Here is a 14841-nt window from a genome sequence, read left to right as displayed (position 1 = left end):
ATTATGGTTATTATATTTTCATTAGTGTATAATCCCCTGAAACTAAGAATCGATGTGTTTTCATAAGCTTAAAATGAACCCTTCGTATCTGCATGGGGAGCAGGTCCTCTTCCACAGTTGCACCGTCATGATTCTACAGTAGCCCAAATCGGACAAATCACACTGACTCCAGAGAGGGAGTTGCATGTGTACATCACATGAAGGCCACTGTAGGTCCTCCTACATGCTTGGAAAGGAAGACGTGAGAGGAGGGGCATTCAGTTCATTGCAATCTGCAACCTCATAGCTGCCATTAAATCCTACACACGGGTCCTTTAACTCTATAGGCAATGAATGTTTGATGGTCAAATCATAGGTTTCCCACAGATTGTTCCTTTAAATACCACGTTGAATTGCAAGCTCATCTTTAATCCACCCTTTAGGTCCGAGGATTTGGCTTTGGTGACATCTTCAAAGACCAGCCCATCAAGCTCAGACCTCGCTCTATGGAAATTGACTCAGAGATGGACAAGGTGAGTCACAAACACACACATGCTGGTCTTTCTATAGTTGTGGGGACTGTCATACATATAGTGCGTTCCCTAGCCTCTTACCCTAACCTTTGAAGGCCTATCACAAAGTGAGGACCAACTAGAGTGTCCTCATAAGGCCGAACTGTCCTCACAATGATGGTCTCGAACTACGCACACACACACACACACACCCACACACACACACACACACACACACACACACACACACACACACACAGGTCTCTTTCTTTATACATTTTTTGATACTGTGATCATTTTATTGTGGGTGGTGAAGGAAGGAAGTCCCAGCCTTGGCTCCTCCCCTTCCTCTGTTTCAGTTTTACAGCACAGGAAGTTGTGTATGTTAACACACACATTACAGCACACACACACACACACCCTGCAGGGATTTGACAAGCAAAGCAGAACTGAGAGCTCCACAGGGCAGACAGGGAGAGAGAGAGAGAGAGAGAGAGAGAGAGAGAGAGAGAGGAGGGGAGGTGATAAAGCTTTTCACTGACGCTCACAAATTCACACACACACACTGTCTCCAGCTGCCTGCGCTGTTGTAGCAACGCTTCGTCTGTCTGTCTGAGCTTGACTGAAACCAAAGGAGAGGACGGTAGAGTGGAGTTTTCTGTTTCTCTTCCTCCCATCTTGCATTATTTTCATTTTACAGTGTTTCTTTTCTGCAGTCACTGAATGTTGTGGTTTAGATATTGTGTCGTTTAGGTACTCAGAAGGAGGCATGAAAGGTGACATTCAGGTTTAGTAATTGCTATTGTTGGTGTAGAAAGATTTTCGGTGGTGGGGTTTTTGTAAAGTTTTTATATTGAATGAAAAAAACATCTCTGAAGAGACATGCACCTTTGATGGTCTAAAATATCATTTCAGAGGCAGTTTCACCCTGATTTATTCTTTGATCTTGAAAATAGTCAAGTTTATGGATTTGTTATTAAAGGGTCAGTTCACCAAAACATTTATTTGTCAGGATTTATTTGTCAGATATGACATTTTCTGTTAAGAGTTTTGTGTCTATTGTTGTTGTTTCAGAGGCTGTTTCATTTTGCCAACAACACATTTGTGGGGGTAAAAAATAAATGCTTTGATATTCTTTTAGTAGGAAAAATAAGTCAAGTTTACAGATGTGGAATTGAAGGATCAGTAAACCAAAATTTCCATAGCACATTTCTGACTTAATGGTCTCTGGCAATACAGATACTGTTGCTTCTATTCTGTGAACGTCTGCCTTTAAAGGGTCAGTTCACCCAAATTTTAAGATGTTTAAAAGCAGTAGAAGAAAGTAACTAAGTACATTTATGCTAATCATTTTGAGGTACCTGTACTTCACTTACGTTTTGAAACATTGTTACTTTATCCTTTTACATTTCAGGTGGAAATATACTACTTATTCTACTTCTACAGCTGTAGTGATACATCACATTGTCCCTTGTCACAGGATTCAGATAACTATGAGTTGATAGCAGTTCCACAAAAGACACATTTTCCCTCCAAACTTCTCACATGGTTTCATTTAAATAATTGTTTGAGGACAAAAGAGGTAAAATTATACAATATTTGCCAAAAAAAAAAAAAACTGGATAAAAAAAAATACAATACAGTTGACTTATTTTCTTTCCCATTAATCATCTTATGACCACTCAGATTTATCTTGGATCTTATAAACCACTGGGCTACAGTAGCTGTATACACAGTCGTTAAAACCAGCTTCACCTTGAGCAGTTACAGTAAAATGCTGATGCATCAGTATTAACAGTCATTACTAAAATTGGTCATAATATGTCATTCAGGGCCTATGAGTTATGATATTTTTTTTACATTGTGGTATTGGTATATAAAGGATCTGGATACTTCTTCCATTGCTGTTTCAAAGACAGAAATCGCAAAGTAAGAAAATGTGGCTTCTGGGTTTTGTGATTTGGGTGAACCGACCTTTTAATGGAATATGTATAAATTTCACTATTTTCAGGACAAAATATGTACTGGAAAATAGAAAGTATTAAGAGTTTCCCCCAAAACATTTGTCTTGGCAGGATGAAACAGCTCTTGAAAGCTCTTTTAAACGATCAAGAGAAATAAAACTCTATCAAAACCCCCAGATAATAATTTTTTCCTTTTAATTTCTAATCTAAATAAGAAACCTGTACCAAAGCTTGCTTCTGCACGGTGTATCTGTTAACCCAAAGACAAACCTCACCTACTGAGAGGCCAAATGGCACTGAGGTGTGACACCGAAACACTGGTTAGTGTTGTAGATAGATACAGTGAACAAAAAGCAGAGAGGATAAGAGATGTAGAACAGGAGAGACACAAAATGAAAAGGAAATAAATTAAATGTGTGAAAAAGGCCTTTAAAATCTATACTGGTCGTCAAACTCTCTGTGTGTCTGTTTGCTCCGAAGGATGTTTGTCAGCCTCTCCTGCTGAGCTGGAGACTGTTACGTTGCTTTATGTTGAGACAAGTCTCTCTGCTCCCTAATGAGGCTCTGGAGGAGGTGACAGTCTCCATCCGGGATGGGGGGGGGGTGATGCTGAGTCATGTGAAGCCACATCAACTTTTTTATTTAACTGAACTGTACATGGGTGAAGCTCCAGTGTGCAGCTACAGCAGTGTTGTGTGTTCTGCTGCACAGATGTACAATGGGATTGAATGCTAGGTTTTTTGGGTGTTTTTTAAAGACTGACAGTGATACTTTGGGGGTTTTTTTGTGCATCTCTGAACAACAAAAGGAGAAGTGTTCAGTGTTTCCTCCAGATCCTTTGTCTCTGTGGTGAGTCAGAGTCAGTCAGCCTTGATACCAGCTTACAGTAAGTTTACCGTGAAAAACAAAGCGGAAGTGTCATTTTAGGCGGGGCAGTGGTTCATTAAGACAAAACATACTCAACAACTTAATACATTAATAAAGTATACATGTTTTACTCAGGGACTCACTTCGCTAGCTTTGGAGGTGTCTGCTGACAGGAAGTAAGTTGGATCATATCAGCAGTCTGGCTGATTTCCAGTATGTAAGAGAAAAGGTCAATATCGCTCCCTCAGACATGTTTTTTTAGTCGCTGTATTTGTCATTAATGGAAAGTTTATATTAAATGCGAGCTCTCCTTTTGTCAGCTCTGCAAGGGAGATAACACCACTCCCCAAACCTCATCAAATCACCCTCTGGTTTGAGTTAAAAAAATATTTACATATGCAGTGCCCCAGAAAATGATTGTGGGTTTATTGGCAAAACTTGGCAAAAATTGACTTGATTTTTATTATGTGATTTTTCTTCTGAGAACAATGAAGGCCTGTGCAGAAACAGGAGAATGAACTCCGATATCTTTAGGTAATTACTTGGATAACGTTGTTCTACAGTGTTCTTGATCATTTTTTTTTTTGTACATTATTTTTGTGGCAGTTTGACAATGTGAGTAACAGAGACTGCCTTTGTGGTTCCACACTTTAAAGGGGAACTCAACTGATTTTGCATGTTAGGTTCATTCTACTCATCACAATGACTCAGTTGTGAAATGTCATCCGTGGCTTTGGAGGACGCTTCCTACATTCTGAGAAAATCATCAGGATTATCTCATATTTGAGAAATGGGCATTTAGGGGGCGGCTAATGAAATATACTATCCAGTCGCAGTATCGTAAATAGAGGATACTGTGCTTTCAGGATATTGCAGCCTCTGCTGCACAGATTTTGACCATTCCTTCTTTAATTTGTCTCCTGTGAATCCCCTAACTTTGAGAAAGGAGTAGTATAACACTAAACACTGTAGAACCTCTTTAACCACCTGTGTACGTCTGTGATTGACAATGTTGTGTTTCCTGCATTTTAATGTCATGCTCACAACAGGAAAAGTGCAGACAACTAAAGTAATAAATAAGAAAAAAAAAAAAGTAACACATTGTGCAACACAGCAGTGGTATAACATGACACCATGCAGGGTTTTCTCCTGTGTGAATTTCCTGCCTCCGGTTACACTTTATTCGTGCAGGTGGAGTGTTGGTTTACAGTGATGCAGCGCTAACACAACAGGATGTACAGTAAATGCAGTTGTAGGGTTATGTGAGGTATCTCCAGCCTGAGAGAAAATCATTCTCAACAGAAACACTGAGGAACCTTTTTATTTTTGGAATTTGAAAGTTGTGCAATTTGTCTGAGTTCTCCTAAAAATAGTCGTCACTAGTGGCATCAATAGACTCTTATTGGTCGATCGTTCCTCTCTGTACGAGGCTCTGCAGCATGTGATTCTTTCTGTGATGTTGTAACGATGTCTCAATGCTTGTGGCACCACATGGGTCTCATTAGGGAGGAAGGGGAGAGGAAAGGAAGGGTGTAGAGAGAGGAGAGAGGCTGGCGGGGGAGGAGGCGGTGTGGGTTTTTTTTTTTTCTTGGCCGAACAGAACAGAGCTGCGTGTGTGTTCAGGACAGACTGGGCCCTGTGAATAAGAGTGTATGTGTGCATGTGTGTGTGTGCATATGTGTGTGTGTGTGTGTGTGTGTGTATTTTCCTGTGGAAGAGCCACCCTGGTTCCACAAACACTGTCGAGGGATCCACTCCAGCCGGAAAACAACGAGTCCTTTAACAACCTACGCCGCACAAGCACAGAAATGCACACCCTGCACACACACACACACACACACACACACACACACAGGGACACACACTTCATCATCAAGCCAGCTTGTTTGGTTTTCATGCTAAAGCCGATCTCATCCTCTCTAATTAGCTGGTTAGACTGGAGCCTGAGGGACAAAATCAAATCCTGTGAATCAGGATTTTGATTTTTTTGCACTTTTGTTTGTGAAATTAGTTCATTTTTTCCAATTGTGTTTGGCTAGTTTTTTCCCCCTTTGTATTATTTGTGATTTTATGACTCACAAGTAGTTGAATGTTCCACTATTTTGGTCAAGACTGAAATATCTACACAACTACTGGATGGTTTGCTATGAAATATCATACAGACATTCATTGTCCCCAGAGGGTGAATCCCTCTGACTTTGGTGATACTCTGACTTATCTTCTAGCGCCACCATCAGGTCAAAATTAGGTTTTTCTTATGCGTCACTTTATAGTCAAATACCTTAAAGTGATAGTTCAGGTTATTTGATGTGGGGATGTGTGAGGTACTTATGTATAGTCAGTGTATCTCCTGCCTACATGATACTAATTGTTGGCCAAACACAAGCTATTGTTTTATGCTGAACTGTGTCTGTAGCTGTAAATGTTGAACCGTCACGCTCTCCACCTCCATGACACCTCAACTGCATCAAACCGGCTCACGATACTCTCTAGAGAGGCAGTCGAAAGTCAACATGGTTAACTCAGGAAGTCCCAAACCAAATCAGAGTGGTTGCAGCTGATCTACTGTAGGTTTAAGTTTAACCAGGGGGGAGGTTTGATTTAGATGTGCACAAGGTTTGTCAAGGTTTTCTTCTGCCTGTTCATCATTCAGGTCAACGAGGGGAAAGCAGCAGGTGTTGCCCCTGAAACCATGAAGACTGAGCCTGACAGCAAAGCCAAAGGTAAGAGGTGAACAGTCACTGTCACACTGTCTGATACATTTAAGTGTAAAACACAGTGTGAAACTAAATATATACGACAGAAAACACTAACACGAAGTAAAGAAATTTGGTATTTCCCTTAAACAACTTTACAGATGCTCTGCATGTATTTGGTTTGATTTATTTCAGATTTGATTTTCCTCTATAGTCACTGTTTGTCATTTTCCACAGCATACCATAGTTTTTAGATAATTTCCTGCCTTTCATGTAAAAAACTTCCTTCCATTCTACCACAGTATGGTTTGTTATTGTCATTTTGTTGTAACAACGTTGTGACAAAGCGCTGCTTTGAAAATGCTTCCTTGCCGGGGCGTTCAGGTGCCTGTGGAAAACTCCGACAGCCAAGATGTGGGAGTTAGATGCACAAAGCATTGCACTGACATCCCATGTTGAACGACAAACAAGAAGCAAACATGGAGAGTTTTTTAAACAATAATTTGATTTATAGCTAATCGGCTAAAATGTGCAAAACCACTGTACAACTAGATTTATGTGATCAGGTGTTGGATTTGTGTCACTTGGGAATGATTTAGTGAACTTTTATTTTTCTTTTTGAATTTATCATAAAGAAAATTTGTTGACTATTGTATAAAAGAAAATGATTAACTGAATATTTATACCTCATCGTTTTCAGATTTTACTTCACAAAAACATAGGAATTGACAGTCTCTGTTGTGAATATTAAAGAATGTACATGTATAGTTTAATTAATTTTAATTCATTCTTGTTTATTTTTAACACAAAATCATACCCTGTTAGAATGTAGTTTTGCTAACCTTCACTGACTTCTCACCCTGCTGCAGTGATGCATGAGATACTTGAACACAATGTGACATCACTGCAGTGTATTGCTAGAGGTGAAACCCAGTCATAAGTTCTTGTATAACTTACTTATTGAAGCGTTTCATCCCCCTTTCCTCCACTTTCTTTTACTGTAAGATTTTCTTCTCACGATAAGACTTTGTTTACTGTAAACTACAGTGGCCAGTGTGTTCAGCTTATTGCATTTGGAGACACAACAACATTTGGCTCACTCATCATGGTTTGTCTGACTTTGTCTTTGATTTGATTGGCTGTCAGGGCGGGAGCAGTGTAAAGTTCTCTTTCCATATGAAGCACAAAATGAAGATGAGCTGTCAATCAAAGAGGGGGAAATCATCAACATTATCACCAAGGTAAGTCAGTATATTTGCATGTACCACTTGGTGTATGGGTGGGTGTGTCTTCCTGGAAGTTTGCATCATTTGGTTATTTCAATTTGTTTGTGCAAGTTATGAAAACATAATTTGCATCCAGGTGCACATTAAACACTTAGAAAGCATTTAAACTGTCCTTTTTTCCAGGAGTGCGCTGATGCAGGCTGGTGGATGGGGGAGATCGGGGGAAGGCAAGGCGTTTTCCCAGACAACTTTGTCAAGCTGCTAGAAGTTGAGAAAGAGGTAATTTTGGCATCTTTGACACATGCAAAAACTGTCTGATTACTGTGATAGTTGGAAGGCCAGAAAGTTTCAGAGACCTGACAGATTCTTCAAGTGTTTTTGAAATGTTTCTGCGTCTGTGTGTGTTTGCAGAGACCAAAGAAACCGCCTCCTCCCAGTGCTCCCTCAGCGAAACACACCACAGGTAACACCTCACATTTCTTCTTCTGCGCTCATGTGTATTTGTATGTTCTGAGAGAGAATGAGAGACAGATGAAAACAAAACTAAACCAAACAAAAAACAAAAACAAAACAGAAACATGTAAATTCTGACCTGTAGAGAAAAAGCCCGAGGTCAAGAAGGTTCCTCCTGAGCGGCCTGAGCATCTGCCCCAGAGAGACCAGGATCGAGGTACAGTTTAGACCGCTTTGGCCCCGCTCGGCTCACTGTGGCCTGCTTCAACTCACTTCAGCCTGCAGATCCTGCAGCAACTCACACCTTCCTACTGATCTGTTCAGCTGGCAATGGACAAAACACCAACTAACATGCTTAATATTAACAATCCAGCTTTAAATGTGCTGGACTCCTTTTCCAAGTGAAAACAGGACGATGGTGCCGTTTTTCAGTTGCAGATGGGGCTAAACATGCAGTAGGTTTGTGTCAAAAGTGGATGTTGAAACGAGGGTAGGTGTAGAAAGATCACTTGCAGCATGTTTGTCCTCTGTTGTAAATCAAATGAACAAAGCTTTGATTGAAGAAGCAGTGCCAACATCAGTCTGTGTGCACCAGGAAGCTGTGGGGATTGTGGTTTTAATCTTGATTAAAAAAACTGGCACCAACATTCCTGCGGGTGTGAAACAAAAGCTTTGTATCATCTCATTATACCCTAATAATACAAATCAGTTACTCTTTTTTTTTTTTTTTTAGCAATTTAGAATTTTTTATTAATTTCAAGTGTGCATCCAGCATTTAAAACAAAGACACAAGCTAAAGAAAAAAGAAGTAGATAAACAAAAGAAGGGGTTTGGATTGATAGGACTGAGACTGCATGAATACAGGCTCAAAAGGTAAAAAGTGAATATGCAGGTTCATCAGTAAATGAATAAACAAAGTGGACAAAAAAGGAAAAAAAAGATTTCCATTTCTGTCATTTAACATAATAACCAAGACTCCATATAACAGCTTTATCCACAAATTCACTCATCATCAGTGTAGGTGCAAGGTGTGTTTTCAGTACGAAGCTATTACAGTTTACTCAACAATGTTATCTAAAGACGCTGAACACACACACACCCTTTAACTCTTGCTAGCTGACTCTTAGCTGACTCCACAAAAAGAAATCAAATTTTCAAAATATTATGATCAAGATTAATAAATCAAAACTAACATTTTATTGTCATATACTATCGTGATAAAATGTAGTTATAAAATACATGCAGTAAAAATTGATTTAAAAAAGTAAAATCATCTTACTCTATCTGCAATTTATTTTTTCCTCCACTTGTTCCATAACAAAAATATAATTTTTCACTTCTCAATAAGAGACTGAAATTCATAAAACAAAAGCAAACTACATAACAGTACTTCTAAATCCTACTGCTGCCACCATCCTGATCCTGATCCTGATTTTTCTCCTACCTCCTTTCCCTCCAGGGAGACTTCAGAGCTTTCTTCTTCTTCTTTTGTTATCCTTTAATATCCTCATTCGGCCTGCTGTTGTTGTCGGTCAAATTTTGTTGATTTGTGCTGCTGCTGCTCAACCGTCACCACTGTACTCCTTCTACCTTGCCCTCACCTTATGATGAATGTCTGTGTGTGAACATTTGAGTCGTGCTTTATCTCCTATATGTGTGTTTTTATGTCTTGTAAGTCAGTAAGTGTTTTTTAAGTGGTTTTCCATGTGTTTTGTATCATTTTGTGTGTATGTGTGTATATATGGGTGTGTAGGTGAAGACGTGAAGGTTGGAGACATCCCCAAGCCCTCCCTCCCATCTCTCCTTCCCAAGAAACCCCTCCCCCCAAAGACAAGCTCCTCCTCTTCCTCCCAACCCCCGCGGCGTCCTGAGAGACCCCCCCCTTTAGCGTCAGTACACACACACACATACACACACACTCTCAGAAAACATCCATGCATCCCTGAGCGTATCAAGCCTAATGTTGTTGTATGGTTTACCTGCTCAGGTGTGAAAGCCCCAAGTCTGAGGGCAGGGCTTCGACACCAGATTCTGCTCCTGACAGGTCACATGACACTGGTGAGTGTGATTGACAGGAGCATCGACCAATGAGATCAGGACATGGTGTCTCAGTAACTGTCAGAGCGCTCTCTCTCTCTCTTTGCGTGTGAAACTTCACCTGCTGAAAATGGTGTGTTTTTGTGTGTTTGTGCAGAAATGGACCTGGATGCCGTGGTTTCATCAACAGAGAAACTGAGTCATCCGACAGCGTCACGGCCAAGAGTGACGGACCGCCGGCCTCGCTCACAGATCATCACGCCTGTGAGTGTGTTAGCAGTCAGCCAATAATTTGTGAAGGGTGCCCATTGGTTAACTTAGGCTACATCCATACTCGTTTTACAAAGAACTTCGTCCAGATGACCATTTTAGTTCTGTATAAGAAACAATCTCCATCTATACTAACAACGTAAAAATGCATAAATACATTACCATTCATCTACACTGGGCATGTGTGATCTGGTGTAAACAGGAAGCAGTTGATTAGTTGCAGAAAATAGTATGAACGAGGAACAGTAAATGCAGTTGCGGCGTTAAAATGCAGAATTTAGCTGCATAACAGCTGCTAGCAAAGACCAGTAACCAGTTACACTTGTATCCATGTTGCATTCACCACTGGTAGTTCGTCCAGACTACAACACAACCCTGGAGTTTTCAAACGGGGCTATCAGCGTTTCCAAAATCTCTTTAAGGCTCAAAAATGCCAGAGCAGTCTGGACGGCAGAAAGTAGCAAATGCAGCAAATAAAACCAATACCAAAGGCAGTGTTGTCGTAGCCTTACTCAGAGTCTTTTCAGAGGTCTTGCAGCTGCGTCCATGTCCGTATCATAGACTAGATAGTATGGACATACTTTTGAGCAGGTGTTGTGTATGTTGTGTGTTAATGCTTGAAATCTGCTAAAATTAAATGTACATATTTATGTCTAGTTGGCAGTTACCTGCTGAGAAAAAGGATCAGCTTCTGTAGAGGACAACCAGGTAATAAGACCAGCACAGTCATTTTACAACACGTTTCTATCTGCCTGTTTTTCTCCGGCAGTCTTCCCTGTCCAGTACTGACCTGGACTCACCCACAGTGGAGGAGAGGAAGGAGAAGGAGAGAGGGAAGGAGGAGCACGACTCTGTTTCCACCAGATCTGTGGATGTTTCCCAGAGAAAAGGAGTTCCCACCATCCATGTACGACCACCACTTTTACTTAGTCTTGTTGCATTATATATTTCATCCAGCAGAGGGAACCAAACCACAGATTTTCCTGTTTCTGCATATCCTGTCTTTAGTTACACACTGACACTTTACACAGTAGTTGTTGGCAAATGTTAGATGTTACTGTATGTTGACAGATGACAAAGTGACACATCATGAATATTGTTGCTGAAAATTACATAAGACTTCAATGGTCATTGATATTTATTGATAATGTATTAATTCATGTTACTAGTTTAGCAATTTAAAGTCTTTAAAGATGTATATTTTTCAGTTGGCAGAAGAATGTCACCACAAGGTCCAGTCTGGAGCCTTCACAAAATATGGATATTGCCCCAGTTCAGATTTCCATTTTTCTGAGGACTTTAAGGATTTCTTGTCCATGGTGACCTAAAAACTGAGATTGAGGCTTAATTCTTGACCTTGGATGCAACACTTGACAATCTCACCACAAGCTTAATGTTTTTCACTTTTACTGTAATCTGGATTCCGAACTCGCCTAGAAGCTGTTTAGATACACAAAGATCAGGTTAGAGCTAAAATCAGGTTAGATCGTGGATGTGAGGGGAAAATATGGTAATTCCTAAATGGTTCAAATCAGCAAATATGTGTTTTTGTTAGGGGCCAGACAGTAAAGCACCACTGCCCACTAAGCCCTCTGTCCTGACCCCACCAAACCCCGGCCATCGCCCCACCTCCCCGTCTTCCTCCTCGGGTCTGAGCCCCTCCCCCGAGCTCCGGCATTCGCCTGTGACCCCTCCAACACTGGAGGACCTCAGGAACCAGCTGAGAGACCTGAGGACCTCTGTAGAACTGCTGAAGAGCCAGCACAGGTGGCTGTTTGGATCATACTGTGTCAATATTCCCAAATGTGTTTGGGTTTCTGTCCTGTGTCATGATGTTGATGTGCTTTTGTGTACTTCAGGCAGGAGATGAAGCAGTTGGCCATTGCGCTGGACGAGGAGAAGAAGATTCGTGTTAATTTACAGGTGAGACTCATAAAGGAGTGAAGGGCAGGAGAGTTCAGATGTAGCAGGTTCAGAAATTAAAAGACACAAGTGAATAAATGAACTAATGTCCCAGAAATGAACAAAAACATAAGTAAAAATCTGACCGTGCACCCAAGAAAAATAAATTGCATGTACATCTACATTATGAATAATGCTTTGTTCACTGCATACACTAGTGATTGATATATAGCTATATATTGCTAAATGCTCAAGAGTATGTGGACACCCAAAGGAACCCCATAAAGAAATGTATTTTTCCAGTTTAGTATCAAATACCTCGACTGGCCTTAGCCAATAACTTAGGGGAAGCATGCAGTAATTGTCTTAGATTCAAATGACTTGATGTGGCTTTCAACAAGATGGCATCCATGTAAATTATTGAATTCAGTTAAATTATGATCTCAGGAACTTGTGGAAGCCCTGAGAAGCAAGTGAAAAAAAATTGTAAGGATTTTTCAAGTTTTTTTTGTTTGTTTGTTTTTGTAATACTAATTTCCAGCACAAGACGTTGTGAAATTGTTTTCACTACCCAAGATCCCAAGCAAGTGATATTATTTTTTTCAGGATTTATAAGATATATAAGTTTGTTTTTTATGTGATTGTAGTCTGTGGCTTTTGGCAGGTGAATTTTTCCAATTGGTTCTCAGGGCTTCTGAAGTTATCCATTCAACTGTAAAATTATTTTACACAAGGTACAAGACAAATGGGCAAAACATTTTTTCTTGGCAATAAATGCAAAGTGTCTAACACCTGGTTAAAAAACAGCAGCAAACACCACAGATACAACAAAAAAAAAAGTTGCATTTGTAAATGTCTTGACTATTTGTGTGGCGTGTGTTTCACAGATGGAAGTAGAGCACATAAAGAAAAACCTGTCAAAATAAAGACTGAAGCATCCTTTTCGTGGCACTCTGATCACCACATTGGAGGCCATCATTTGAAAACATTTTCACTGTTGGCCGAGACACTTCAGCCAAGACAAAGTTTGTGCCAAATGATCATCATGATCGCCATCAGCAACAATTCAGCACCATGGAATCAGCCACCTTCCCCCTCCTGACGCCGCCTTATCCTGTGTTTACTTCTTTATTTTTCTTTTAAAGAGGCTTCTCTGTTCAGTTTACCGCTATCTTGTCAGAGCTTGCTGTGCCACCGGTACGGAATGATCGCGGCCTGTCGCTGTGTACTGTCACAGTCACAGAACGATGAGATGGAGCTGTGGTTGCCATTGCAACCTCACTGGTACTTTTTGTGTGAAGGAAACTTGGAACTTGACCTCCGTGGCCCAGCTGGTTCAAACGACCTCTGTGCTGTTCTGTGTCCACTCTGCGGCCTTTGCCTCTTATCTGGGGTGTGTGTGCGTGTTTGTGTGTTTTATTTTCCATCCATGTGGGGACTATAGTTTTACACCTGCAAAGTGAGGTCATTTTTGCTGATCCTGACTTCTTCAACAGGCTGGATTAAGGTTCAGATTTGGGTTTAGGGTTAACGCCCCAGCTTTTAAGCACATCATTAGCATTGGACACACTGTGCTTGATGCTTCTGTGGTACACTGCAGGCGGGTGATTTTGAAGCATCGGCCGTTAACAATACTTGCGTTTGGCCATATTTCCCAATTCCTTTTCTTCTTAGTCTTATACTTCAAGTGTTGGTTAAAACTACAAGCACATCAGGATTATTCCCCCTTAATTATTGAATTGAACCAACACAACAAGGACTGACACAGTAGGTGCTATTTACAGGAATAGTTTGACATTCTAGGAAACACATTTTTGCTTTCTTGGAGGGAGTTATAGGAAGACTGATATCACTCTAATGTCTATATGCTAAATAGCACACAACTGGAAACAGGGGGACACAGCTAGACTGGTTCTGTCAAATTCTGACTTCTATCACCTCTAATTAAGTGTGAAAATTTCAATTAGTGGTTTTACAGTGAGGACAAGTCACTGCTCCCCACCAATAAATAGTCTTGCACATATTCCATTGTAAAACCTCAAACTGTCATTTTTTGCACTTTGATTTTATCACCTTTTGACAGAGTCAGGATAGCCATTCTTCAAATTTTATCTTAAAAGAATACATGTCACTACAAGAACACACCTATCTATGATATTTTTCAAGTCAAGAGCATTATTTAACCTTTTTTTGCACTTTGATATTGTGGCTCATAAAACAGCTGTGCTGGTCGCATCTCATCCCAAAACTTAAACCAAGACCCATGTGCACCTGGTGTTTCTGGTGCTCTTTTGGCAGCAGGTGAAGGTTAATGTTCAGGGTTAAGGACAGGGTTAAAGGAATGTAGAAAGTGAAAAGTCCTCACAGGTAAAGGAAGATGAAAACGTGTGTGCATGTGTGGTAGCATGTATGTACGGCTGTTTGCCTCCCTTCCATATATGTGCACAGAATCTATGGCAACCTGTCACTGTGGCCTTCCTGTTTGACTCCAAATCTATCTATCTATCTATCTTCTATTCTTTCTTTCTTTCTTTATTTCTGTCTTTCTTTCGTATGACAATGAGAAAACTGCTACAACTGAGGCTACAAGTTGTTTTCTTGACTTGGTCCTTTCTCTCCAGGATAGTGATAAATATATATACTTTTATATTTCAGTGTAATAAAGATGCTATTATGTACTGTATGTCTGCATATTTTATTTTTAAAAAGATTACAAAAATGTTTGAATTGTGTGCTGGTAAAGTTTCTGTGTTCATATACAGTACATACTGTTTATAGGAGAATTTGCATTCTGTTGCTCTACACACTGTTTATTCAAGTAATTGGTGCTCCTGCATGAATGACCGCTATAGAGCACTGTGTATGTGTGTGACAGATGGAAGGTAGATGTACTCTCAAGTCACTGAAGGCCTGCATGGACAAAAGGAGAAGTGAA

General features: G+C 40.3%; 1 protein-coding gene across 2 annotated transcripts in view; it reads left to right on the top strand.

Annotated features, from left to right (window-relative positions):
* The window catches only part of sh3kbp1 (SH3-domain kinase binding protein 1), a 33264-nt gene extending 18628 nt beyond the window's left edge, over window positions 1-14636 (top strand). Inside the window, exons 7-19 of one of the 2 annotated variants that reach the window (XM_071484676.1) lie at window positions 423-512; window positions 5976-6045; window positions 7165-7259; window positions 7428-7523; window positions 7656-7707; window positions 7843-7914; window positions 9451-9586; window positions 9685-9755; window positions 9892-9998; window positions 10774-10911; window positions 11560-11771; window positions 11864-11927; window positions 12794-14636. In XM_071484676.1, the coding sequence (XP_071340777.1) occupies window positions 423-512; window positions 5976-6045; window positions 7165-7259; window positions 7428-7523; window positions 7656-7707; window positions 7843-7914; window positions 9451-9586; window positions 9685-9755; window positions 9892-9998; window positions 10774-10911; window positions 11560-11771; window positions 11864-11927; window positions 12794-12832 (1242 nt within the window). In that variant the 3' untranslated portion in view covers window positions 12833-14636. The remainder of the gene's footprint in view (window positions 1-422; window positions 513-5975; window positions 6046-7164; window positions 7260-7427; window positions 7524-7655; window positions 7708-7842; window positions 7915-9450; window positions 9587-9684; window positions 9756-9891; window positions 9999-10773; window positions 10912-11559; window positions 11772-11863; window positions 11928-12793) is intronic. The other variant, XM_071484678.1, reaches the window with a different exon arrangement.
* Window positions 14637-14841: the final 205 nt, after the last annotated feature.

The sequence above is a fragment of the Trachinotus anak genome, unplaced genomic scaffold (genome assembly GCF_046630095.1).
Source record: "Trachinotus anak isolate AG129_WGS33_773 ecotype Australia unplaced genomic scaffold, CSIRO_AGI_Tana_v1 ptg000009l, whole genome shotgun sequence".
NCBI lineage: Eukaryota > Metazoa > Chordata > Actinopteri > Carangiformes > Carangidae > Trachinotus > Trachinotus anak.
Note: the sequence above shows the minus strand (reverse complement) of the source record. Positions and strands in the feature narration are given on the sequence as shown.